Here is a 12,496-nt window from a genome sequence, read left to right as displayed (position 1 = left end):
ATCCTGAAAGCATTCCCAGGCACTCCAGTTAAAAGATGGGAAACAAAGGGTAGGAATAAATGGTTCATTTTCAGGATGGAGAGAAGTAAATAGAGGTATCCCCTGAAGGGCTTGTACTGGTCTGGGATTGGGGCTGTTCAACATATTCATAAATGGTCTGCAAAAAGCGGTAAACAGTGCGGTGGCAAAGTTTGCAGATGATACAAAATTATTCACGATAGCTAAGTCCAAAACAGACTGCAAAGAGTTACAAAGCGATCTCACAAAACTGGGTGACTTGGCAACAAAATGGCAGATGAAATTCAATAATAAATGCAACAGTAATGCATATGGCAAAATATAATCCCAACTATACATATAAAAGGATGGTTCCTAAATTAGCTGTTACCCATCAAGAAAGAGATATTGGGAGTCATTTGCAGTACTCTGGAAGCACTGTTTCCAGAGTACTGCAAATTCATAAGAATTCTTCTCACTGTGCCTGTATCATCCTGAACTGTTGAATGCAAATTCTCCTGCTTCAGAAGACTTAAAAATTATCTCCAGTCATCAATGGGGCAGACACAACTGAATAATGTAGCTGTCCTTAACGTGCATCAAAATAATACCAGGGAACCTAGATGTAAATAAGATTGCTGACAGTTTCATCCAGAAAGCTACAGTGAGATATAAGGTCTTTAAACTGGGACGTTAGTGAAGACAGCTTATAGATGATGGCAAAGATCTTAATATACTGTAATTCAGGATAATATAATTATGTAGTTCATAACAATTGAATCATTATTAAAATAGTAAAGATACCAATGATAGACACATTCAATAACTAGAATATGAAAGAAATGTAAAAATATGCTGAAAATAGCCTCCCCGCAAAACTGAGGGAGTGCCCCCCTCCCTCCCCAAACACAGATACCTCTTCAAAAGCACCCACCGGCAAAAACAAAAGTCAGTGCCTATGATGAATATATAACATTAAAGACTATGAGGTGCTCAGATTTAAAAATTTTACAGCGATGAGAACAAGATGAGTATGATCGACCGACCAACCTGATTTTCAAAGGTGCTTTACATTCAGAACTCCCATTAATTTCAATGAGAGTTGAAGGTGCTTAACATTTTTGGAAAATCAGGTCATTTCCTTAGATGCCTAAAGGGGGATCTAGCTGCCCAACTTGAGGAAACCAAATTTTGAAAGTGTTGACGCAACATTTTATTTTTAACCAATATCTCCATGATTTGTCTGTATGATGTACAGCATTTTAAAAATCATGCATCTTCTGTTTACTGTGTGTGCTCTCTAGATAAAGGGATCTTTAATATGATTATGGAAATACTCTGCAAGACTGCATCTGCCAATAAAGATAAGAAAGTATGCAAAAAACAAAACTTACTGTTTTCGTAACAAGAAAAATATTCAGTTTTCTTATCAGACATGTTATTGGTGTATACACTAAGATAAAATACTACATACATATTTTACATACCCTTTAGCAATTGTTGGAAAAAAATACAGGCTGATGTAGATTACTGCCTGCGGACCAAATTTCACTCTTTCATAGGCGAGTTTTTATGCTAAGTTTTTGTGTGCACATAACAGGGATACAAAATTTACATGCACACCACAGGTATTCAGGCACTTTACTAATTTGCACGTGTAAAAATGTATCTTGCTGGAGTGCACTACTTTATGCATAAAATGACAGATGCCAGTTTGACACTAACAAAGAGCCTGCAAAAACAACTTTGTTATACCATATAGTCTCTGCACTAAAAGCTAAGTTTAAAAGGAACTATAATCACACATAGCCAAATTCTGATATCTTTACTTATGTTGAGTAGCACTTTACATCACAAGTAGTCTTATTTCAGTGGGACTAGTTGCAGAGAAATGTGTTACTCAGTGTGAGTAAAGCTATCAAACTCTGGCTGACGATCACACTAATCAGTGTTAAATTAGAATTTACATTTATATAGTCCTCAATTTGGCTAAATTCATCTCCCATGTGGACTGGATGAAAGGGATTAGAATAAAGGTCCATGTTTTGCTAATGTGAAAGTAAGGATCATCTCTGTACATTTACCATATCCTCTTGTATTACCATCCCTACAGAAGTACAAAGGAGCATCCCACACTAGATATCCAGCACTCCCTGGAGCATAGGGTGAGACTCTGACTAGTCATGGGGGTACGTGGCCTTAGCTCTGTCCCTCCCCATACTTGTGCTGGGATATGGAATGGTGTGGGCATGCGTGCATGCTGCGCCTTTACAAAGCGGCAGTGAAGGCTACTACTGGACACACTCCCCCAGTGTTTCTTTGAACAAAGTTCCAAGCATCTGCCATGTAAAGGGAGATTCCCTCAGGTTGCCTTTAACTCAGCCACTCCAGGTGCTCCTACCCTACTGCACACCTCAAACACAGGAGGCCCAGTCTTGCCCTGAACCCATCAGAGTAGACACAGAACATGTCATATTTATTGTTTAGTTTGACAGAGGCAATAACACTATATTTCACCCCCTTATCTGTATTCTCTTCTATTGACAGAATACTGTCAATACTCTTCTATCCTTTTTTACCTCTTCTTAGAGCTCTCTCTCTACTCACATTCCGTTTGCTCTCCTCTCCAGAAATTCCAATTCCACCATTTTCCTCCCCTGCAAAGTTAAACAACTCCCTTACCCAGGCAAAAGGATCTCTATCTCCTAGACTACCGGTTCTCCTGATCTCTCTTTCTCTGGGAATCCTATGTCTCTAGCAACCTCAGCCCCATTTCCACAGAACTGCCCTAACAGGCCAGCTGGCTTTATGCCCCTCCTGTCCCCTGGCTCCTGTAACTTGCGCTGGGGACCAGTTTGGAAACCCCCTTATCCATCCCCCCTTAGATGTATCAAGCAGAGCTTAGGTGTACCCAGAGATCTGGCTCTAGTCTCAAAAATGGTTTTAAGGAACAGTTTTAACCAAATTCTGCTCAGTCCCACATGATGGTAAAACCTGGTTAACTTTAAACCATTGTAAAAAAATGTTTTTAAAAGTACTTTCCTATTACACAACTCCTTTTGTAAATTAGATGGGGTCTTAAAAATCCACTGACTAGCAATTCAATCGATTAGTAATTCACTTGAAGAAGCTAGTGTAGAGATTTAGAGATTAACTTTTTAATTTTAATCTGAATGGGTTTTTATTGACTGTGTTACATGGTAATTTCTAAAGGTTAACTTTGCTGGGTAATGGTGCTAAATGTACGCTAACCTTTCTTGTGACCCCACCCCAAACTTCTGAACAGAACATTGCTTGTGCAGTACCTGCCACTTCTGGTATCGTGTTGCCGCATGCTCTTGATAAAATGAATCTTCTTAAAATTCTTTGGTCTGGGTGAACCTGACAGAGTCCGACATCTGAAAAATAAATCAGTTAAAAAAAATTTAGTCAGCTCCCTACTGGACAGCTGAGAAGTCTCAACACAATGACAGGAAGGAAAGACCAGACAAATGATTCAAGTAACCCTGTTATAGGAGTCAGCAGGAATGATGAAGACAATAAGTCTGGAAATGAGAAGGCGTAAAATTAAACATAAACACACACACACACACACACACACACACACACACAAACTCCACAAAAACCCAGCAACATACAACTTCTCGGACTTTGCTGAGGTATGTTTAACACAGTTTTCTGAAATGATCAGTAATTAGAACTCTTTAGCTGAATTCTTGGAATTACTCAAGATGCAATATACACACTTTCATTTGTGTGTCCTCCTCAACCACTTTAAAAAGTTTGTTAGAGTTAAAATTAAAAAAGAGGGTGCAGCAATCTGCCATCTATCTGTTACTGGAGTGATTCTCCTGTTCATTTTGTTCAAGAGGTCAGTTATTTCTGTGATAGTCATAAAACATTTGAACAATAGATAAAGTAATTGCTTAGGAAAAAATATCTTAGAAGTTCTAAAACCAATTCTTTGTCTAACATTTTTTCTTAAAAATGGTAATTTTTAAGATAAAGTGCAATAGGAGAAAAAATAAACAATGACACTCCTTTATGGACTGAAACAGCAGTACATTTTGTAGATTTGTGTTTTAATTATCAATTTATTTTATGTAGACTCTCACTCTCCGGAATGAATGCATTAAGGCCCAAATCGTAAATTGAGCAGCCAGGCTATGCACTGGGATTGTTCCTCAGGAGTTAGGGAGAAAGGAATCTTTCCCTGATGATGAAGCAGCAGCAGAACCATTCTCTACCTGCAGGCTGGAGTTGCCTCCATGGTGCCTGTACCATCACACAAGGGAAAGAATGGCCATTGTATCCATGTAGTAGGAGCAGATCCACCAGCCCTGCCTACAGCTGACCCCAGTCTCAAATCCCAGCATCGTGGAAATGTGCAGGGAGGTCTGCTTCTCAGCGGGGAGGGAGAGTAAACCCATTTGAGATCCAGAAGTCTTCCCTCCCTTTGCAATGGAATTGTGTTGCTTCCACTCCAGGAAGAGAGCTCCAGGCCAGTCGAGGCAGGAGAGTGGGATCTGCCTTAAGAGTTCTATCCTGTCTTCTGTTACATGGCCTGTACATACAGTATTTTGGACAGCCAGCTATAGTGCATGTATGCCCAAGCATGGTAGTGGATTTTCCAGGATACATGGGCAATGCCTGTCACACACAGGAGAGTCTAGGATTGAACTTTCAACAGAAGTTTCATATGATTTTTAGTAGTGGAGTTAGTAGCCAAATACCCAGCACATCTGGAGATGAACTGCTGTGAGGTGCACTGAATTTCTGTAGATCGTTCTATTAGAGGGCATGGTGGTGTGGGGGAGTTAGCTCTCCACCTGCAGAACAGGCCAGAGGGCCCAGCCACACACTACACATCTTTGTAGAAGCTGTATTGCTTCTCCACCTGCTCCCTGGCAGTACAGTTCCACAGACACCCTGACCCCATGCCAGCATCTCCCCTAACTCTCCACTGAAAGGGAAAATCCCCACTGTGGCAGGGATTCCATTGCAAAAGTAACACAGCCCTAGGTGATTTTGTGAATTAGCAAGTAAATAAAATCCCACTTCACCAAATGCACTTTGTTTATTTCTTTTGCCAATTATGTTTCCATCTGAATCGTTTATGAGACCACTTTATAAGGAAGTGTCCTTTGTAAAAATAAAGAAGTACTGGCAATAGGCCAACTTGCTACTGCCTCTACTATTAAATTTTTGCTGGGAGGTGGGGACAGGCAGCTATTTTTTGTGCATATTAGCAAAACATGGATAAGCAAGGTAATATGGTAAATACCAATATATGCTATCTGGGTCCCCAGGTAAACAGAACTTTAAAATTAAACTTTTGCCTCACTGAATAGCTGAACTGGAAGCTTAACTCTCTGCTTGGATCTCTTTATATACTTTTAATTTTTAAACCTAGCGCTGCAGATTGCCTCACTTTGGCCAACTGCCTAGTGACTAGTCGTACAATCACATGGCAGTCTCCAAAAAGAAGCCATCTCTTCTTGGCTGCAGGATTAACATTGTGATGAGGCGGAAGATACAAAGGGGTGGGGACAGACTCCTTAAGGGATAAAAGCCAGTGTGCTGGATAATGAAAGAGCACAACTGAGCATTTTCACCTAAGAACAAGCAGTATCATAACCACCAACCTCAAAATAACAACAAAACCCCAAATACACACGCACAAATAAAATAAATAATTAAAAAAAAGAGAATGACAAAAAGCTTAAACTCAATTTTGTAAAAATAAAGTGTCTGTTAAATAATTATGATTTCATTATCGTTAAGGCTCTAATGAATCCTAGCACTGACAATCACAGCTCTAAATGCCCTTCCATTCTCTACCCAGCTAATTTATATTGTCACGTCTTACTGTCTAAATCAGGCAATTTTTGAGTCAGATTCTATCTACCACCTTGTACTACAAAAGAGGATAAACAGTATGAACCAGATTTTGATACTCTTCATCCTGGGTGTTTTACTCCCTGAGCAAGCTACTGCTCAATATGAGTAAGGGCAGCATAATCTGTCCCTATTATACATAACATGCAAACGGACATACAGACAGTGTATAAAATCACCTCCGTAGTGGAGCATTTTCCTCGATGTCCTCCAAAGTCTCCAGAGAAGAGCGCTGGGAGATCAACCGACGACTGAGGAGAAAAGAAATAATCACCACTGATTAAAAAAAAATAAAAATCAGAATTCTTGTTTCTTAAGGCAACATGCTGCACAGTTGAACTGAACCACACGTTTTTATATTAGACAGGTTTCATTCTGTTCAGTCCTACTTATCTTCGAGATCCACACTGATTCCTACCATAAGTAAACCATTTCATAAAAGCTTTTCTATCAAAACAAAAATTGAATCTTTATGTTGCCAACCACAGATTTCATGCCATAGCACTCTCCCCAGTTTATACCCAAATTTGCTTTTTGCTTTTCAGTTTCAATATCTACATAAGGACAGCATCTCATCTATTTTGTTGCAGATAGCGTAGACCTATATCCATATCACCATGAACCAAACCTGACTTCCTATCATTCACATTGCTCTAAGGAATGCATTTCATTATGCTTCTCTTCACACTCCGCTCCCTCCAAACACTATTTTCCTCCAGTTTTCACACATGAATGGGCAATTATTGTCCCCTGGTGTCTCATTGCTGTTGGGGGTGGATCTAAATATATAGTTCAAAGATTGTAAAACTGGCAGTAGTGGGTGCTAAATAGCAGTTTAAAAATGAGCTCTCATTAATCTATCCTCTTCTGGTGTTGATTTTATGATGTTCTATACGTAGCAAGGAGGTTCTCTCTGTTGAGCCAGACACCCCTTTGATGAAATGCAGTTGTCAAGATGACATATATTGTTTCCTTTACTCTCAGGTTTTTTTTAACTGTATTTTTATCATGAGAAGATTAAAATAAAGAAAAAATATCATGACCTAATGTTTAATAGGACAGGATTTACTCTACAGCACAGGTGAGAAGTGTTGTTTTTGTCAGAAGGAAAATAAGAGTGGGACAGGGAGCGCAGGGAAACCTCAATACTGTATTAAGGAGAGTGCTGCTGCACAGACATCAAGTTACAAGGACCAACGAGGGCAGTGCTCTTTCCAAGACTGCTGGATTGAGGTGCTGTAGAGAGGATGCAGGAGCAGCGCAGGGACTGGTATAATGTCAGTGGGAGGCAGGTTTTGAATGAGGGACAAAAATGGGGGTAGGGGGAGATGTGAAGACTGAGCTAAAGCACCCACTGCACAGCTCTGCCCCCTTCCTTTTCTCCCTACGTTTCTCTGACCTCCCTCTTTCCCCTAGCACAGGGAAGGAAGGGAATTCTGGGTCCTTCCCCTGCACAGGGAGCTCCTAGTGGAGCTGCCATGTGGAGAAACTGTTGAAGGATCTGAAGAAGTGGGCTGTAGTCCACGAAAGCTTATGCTCTAATAAATTTGTTAGTCTCTAAGGTGCCACAAGTACTCCCAGGTGGCACACTTCTCTTCTCTCCTAAGTCACTGAAGGGAAGGTGCCCAACTCTCCACCCCCTTGCCTCCTCCTCCTCTTCCTCCATGATGGTTCTGCTCCACCAGCACTTCTGAGCTCCCAGAGAGTAAAGGTCCCTTTGATGACAATGCCTTATTCATCAAGGGATCACTGAAAACCCAGTTTTTGGAAACCCAGTTCTTCATGAAAACTAGTCTTCCAACTGGGTTTTGAAAAAAAACCCCATAGTGTTTGGATGATCTCTTACGCTAACAATAGTCATCTCCTAGGATACGCTGCCCCCTCAGTAGCTGTGCCAGAACACAGATCAAAGTGGTAAAGGTTGGCAAGGTGGCAGAGACCACCACTTTGCACCCTACTAATCGCCACACCCTCTGCCCTACTCCAACACCCTCAGCATCCCCCCCACACTGCTCTGACCCCACCCCCAATAGTCCCTATCTTTAAACCCCCAAAAATCTGAAAATATTTATGAGTAGTTCATGAAGGCAGATACTGTGTTTCAGGCAACCCCTTGATCAAATGACCTAGCGACTTGCTTTCCTTTGATCGCACTCAATCCCATTGTTCGGGAAATAGCTGAAGATCATGATTACATTACTCTAACTGCTTACTAGAATCTTTCATCTTCTCTCTGTTTAATTAATGCTGAATTCCTTGACAATACTTTTCAATTAGAAATAGAGTCTGCAAGTGGATGTTAGAGCACTTTAAAAATATTGCTCTGAAATTGGAAATTTTGGGCATCCAAAAGGAGACCCAGTAGCATGGTGGCAGAGAACAAGGAACACGCACATCACACATCAGTGAAAGCTGCCAGCTGAGCTGGAACTCAGTGCATGGATGCAGCTCAGGTTCAATGGCCAGAGCACATCACCTTGAGCCAGCCAATTACTGTGACAACAAAACATCTGCCAGCAAATCATCGTCTTGCGACAGAGCACTAGTCTTGCTGCACATACACATTTTACTCTATTAGGTTCATTGGTTCTGGGTTGACCCACAGTGTAGCAGTCACTCTACCCTCAATAACTTTTAACATATTGCTTCCCCAAAGGGGCAGTGGGTACTATACACTAGCTAAAGCAAATGCCAAGTGGGTGAGGATCAGAACAACAGCCTGAGCCCCATATGTGTGTGGGGGGTGTGGGGGGAGGGGAGTTCTAAGAACCGGGTGACTTTATAAATACATAAAGTTTAGGAGATCTGTATTTCGGGAATGCCTAGCTTAAATGACCCCAAATATGATCTAATCTTACCCTGCACCCCCTGAGGTACTGCAAGTTTCAAGACAATCTTGAGTACAATTTTAGAGTACTTAGCCAGCCAATTACTGTGACAACACATGAAAGCAAAATAGGGCACCAAAAAAAGAGCCACAAAAAAGGGGGGTGAGGAAAAATCTAGCTTTCGTGCAATGTCACAGTTGATATTAAGCATGGCGAGCCGATTCAAATGCTCTTGTCCCATAGTTGAACGGTGATAGTTCTTTACCTGCTTCAACATGTCAGACAGGTTATTATCCTTTTCACTGAATCAAAACTCAAGCACTCAAGGTATAATATAACAGGCTAAGCTGAAGACAAAGGGATGACATATACATAGTAAACACAGACACGGATACAGACAAAGGGATAATGTCCAAAAATTTCAAACGTGTGTCCTCACGAAACTCACTGTACAAGATTGTCCTCACAAATTTTCACCTTGAATTGGGGCCTATAGACTACGAAAGCCTATGATGATGGCCAAGCTACCAAGCTAGGGCTCAACCAACCAACCAACCAGTCACCTCTTTTAACTACCATATGAAGATAATAATGAGGAATTCTCACACACAAATAATTCCTTAGTCAACTAGATGTAAAACTATAAAGACACTAAAATGTAACAATTCTCTACCTTTCAACACACACTTGATCCAGCACCAGCCACTAGTAGTGGTTTGTTTATATAATCAGCTGATCTGAGAGGACATGTTCATCACGGTCTAATCTTGTGCCATCAGAACCGATATATTTTTATTAATATTTATGAACATATTAAACTATTTAATATGACAAAATCTATATCAGTTAACAAAAAAATTATGTCTTGTACCAAATCATATCTCTCATTTGCTTAAATTTACAGCTCTAAACTGAGTGTGTGTGTGTCACATTTTGGTCCGATAGGGATGCGCATAAAAACAAGTTGCGAAAGTTACCAAATGTCAAAAAATTAACAAGTGTCTAAATTTGAGGCCCCCTTTGAGCTTGATGCCCAGGCCAAATGGCCCTCCTGGCCCCTGCTCTAATAAGCCCTGTGTCAGACTGAGCCATGATTTAACATCATACCATTAAACCCTACTTAAGACAAAGCAATAGACATGTCCATTTTCTTCCCACCGCTAGTGCTTTTTCACTTTGTGTTCTTGAGAATAAAAAGTTTGCAACTGAATTCTGTCCAGCGTGGAGGACTATTCCTACTGCTTTACCCTACTTGTGCAAATAAGTCGCTTCTGCTCATACTTGTCCTGGAATGCAGCTCCCTGCTGTTTGCAGTGCAGTGCATTTGTGTAATTTGCAGAGTAATTTGAGATTAAAAGAAGTGAGCCAAACTATGAGCTACAGCAGTAACATTCTTTACATTTACAGCAGAATATTATGTATAACAAATGCTCAAGCAAAGAAATTCCAAGGATTATGGGTTCCCTAGCAGAATACTCCAGAATCGGAGCTTTCACTGAAGAAACGTAGTTTGTCTGGATGTAGGGTGACCAGATGTCCCGATTTTATAGGGACAGTCCCGATTTTTGGGTCTTTTTCTTATATAGGCTCCTATTACCCCCCACCACCTGTCCTGATTTTTTACACTTGCTGACTGGTCACCCTATCTGGATGTGAATGAAGGTAGCCTTGAGAAGATGTACTGCTTTGAGTCTGTAAGCAGACAGACCGAAACAATAGCATTGAGTGTGAATCTCCTCCAATTCATCAGGGGAAGGGGGTACTTTTGAAGCCTAATTATGATCACTTAAATGCCAACATGATAAGCCTTTTCACAACTGAATGTCACACTAGAAACACCAATTAAGGAATGTATCTACTGTGAACGAACCCACATCCTGTGTTGCACAAACATTATAAAAGGACTTTTTTTTTTTTTTTTTTTAGGAATAAAGCTTTTGAAACGGTAAACTATAGAAATAATGCTGAAAGTGGGGTAAATAAAGTCAAATTCTGTTTGACAAAGCCTTTCTAATCACCTGTACTTATGTTTTTTAATGTTGATTTCTAATATTGAACTTTCTTCCTCTGAGTTCTCACACTTAGAGCTTATTTGTACAAACTAAAAAGGTGTATTTTAAAACTTGTTAACAGGTTGTTTTGGTGTTGGTTGACACACAAATGTGCATCAAAAATAATTTGTTTTCATTCACACATTGTCATTTTGGTGCAAGACTGTATGCAGATACTTATTTTGGAATAAAAATGTTCTATTTCAAGAAAAACTTTAATAGGACACTTATTCTGAAGTAAGAATGGTCAAATGCACACCTGCCTAAAATGACAACAGTGTGTGAATTAAACAGATTTAGTTATTTTGGTGCAAGTTTGTGTGTAGACCAGCCTTTAGTTAACATGGTTTAAAATTAGCATAGGTTCACCTCTGCTGGCAAACTCATGCTAAAATATGACTTGCTCTGTCTAAAACTTGCGTATTAAAATACATTAGTTAAAATGTTAAAGGGTTTCTTGACTAGGAAAATTGGTCGAGTTTAGTTCTGGTTTAGCTAACATATGCTAGCTAAGCCTGACCTAAACTCAGTCATTTGCTCTAATATAGCTGCAAGGTAACACATTTGCTCGATTTAGCTGGCCAAATTTTTCCCATAGAAATATGCTGCTGTGTAGATGGGGCCTAAGTAAATATTGCCATTTGTAGTTGAGTGGACCACATTCACTTGCCTGGAATTAAGGGTTTCATATCCATTTTTGAAGGAGGATAACTTCATAGTTCTGAAATCCAGACCTTGTTATAATGTTGCTGCCCAGAATCCCATTTAAGCAGAAAGTGCTGATATCCGGTCTATTGACTTTTGACACATGGCAGCAATTTCCCTTAAACATTTGTCTGAAACAATCTTCTTTGCTACCTATTCCCTCTCAGCTCATTACATCAGCCTACAAATGACAAATATGGATTAAGAATGCGCTAAATGATAGGTCTTAAAATGGAACTGTAAATGGAGACTCATCATCAAGTGGGTGTGTTTCCTGTGGAGTCCCACAGGGATCAGTTTTGCCCAGAGCTATTTAACATTTTTATCAATGACCTGGAAAAAAACATAAAATTATCACTGATAAAGTTTGCTGATGACACAAAAATTGAGGGACTGTAAATAATGAAAAAGCAGGTCACTGATTCAGAAGAATCTGGATCACTTGGTAAGCTAGGCTAGGGTTACCATACGTCCGGATTTTCCCCATGTCCGGCTTTTTGGTCCTCAAATCCCCATCCAGGAGGAATTTCCAAAAAGCGAGACATGTCCGGGAAAATAGGGAGGCATGGTAAGGGGACCGCCTCTTCCTCGGGCTCCAACTTTCCCTGCTCCCGCCGCTCTCCCCAGCCCAGCAGCAGCCGGAGTCCGGGAGGAGGCGGCTGCGAGCTCGGATGCCGCCGCTGGCCGGAACTGGGGCCCAAGCCGGGCCAGTCCGGAGCCACTGGGACCGGAGCTGGGGGTGCTCGGCCACCGGCCAGTGGCCAGGGCCAGGCCGGAGCTGCTCGGCCGGAACCGGGGCCCGAGCCAAGCCGGGCCCGCTGGGACAGGGGCTGGGGGTGTTCGGCCGCTGGCCGGCGCTGCTCAGCCAGCGCTGGGTCCGGGCTGGAGCCACTCGGCCGGGGCCGGGGTGCTCGGCTGCCGGCTGGGCCAGAGCCGTTCGGCCGGAACCGGAGCCTGAGCCAAGCCGGGCTGGAGTGACCGGGGCCGGGGAAGGGGTGGAGTTGGGGTGGGGGCGGG

General features: G+C 41.4%; 1 protein-coding gene across 2 annotated transcripts in view; it reads right to left on the bottom strand.

Annotated features, from left to right (window-relative positions):
• The window catches only part of CABLES1 (Cdk5 and Abl enzyme substrate 1), a 111,662-nt gene that overhangs the window by 52,351 nt on the left and 46,815 nt on the right, over positions 1–12,496 (bottom strand). For both annotated transcript variants that reach the window (XM_034762762.1, XM_034762761.1), the window contains exons 2-3: positions 6,075–6,146; positions 3,303–3,395 (exon numbers count right to left, since the gene is read on the bottom strand). In XM_034762762.1, coding sequence (XP_034618653.1) covers positions 3,303–3,395; positions 6,075–6,146 — 165 coding nt within the window. The remainder of the gene's footprint in view (positions 1–3,302; positions 3,396–6,074; positions 6,147–12,496) is intronic.

This window comes from Trachemys scripta, chromosome 2 (assembly GCF_013100865.1).
Source record: "Trachemys scripta elegans isolate TJP31775 chromosome 2, CAS_Tse_1.0, whole genome shotgun sequence".
Lineage (NCBI taxonomy): Eukaryota > Metazoa > Chordata > Testudines > Emydidae > Trachemys > Trachemys scripta.
Note: the sequence above shows the minus strand (reverse complement) of the source record. Positions and strands in the feature narration are given on the sequence as shown.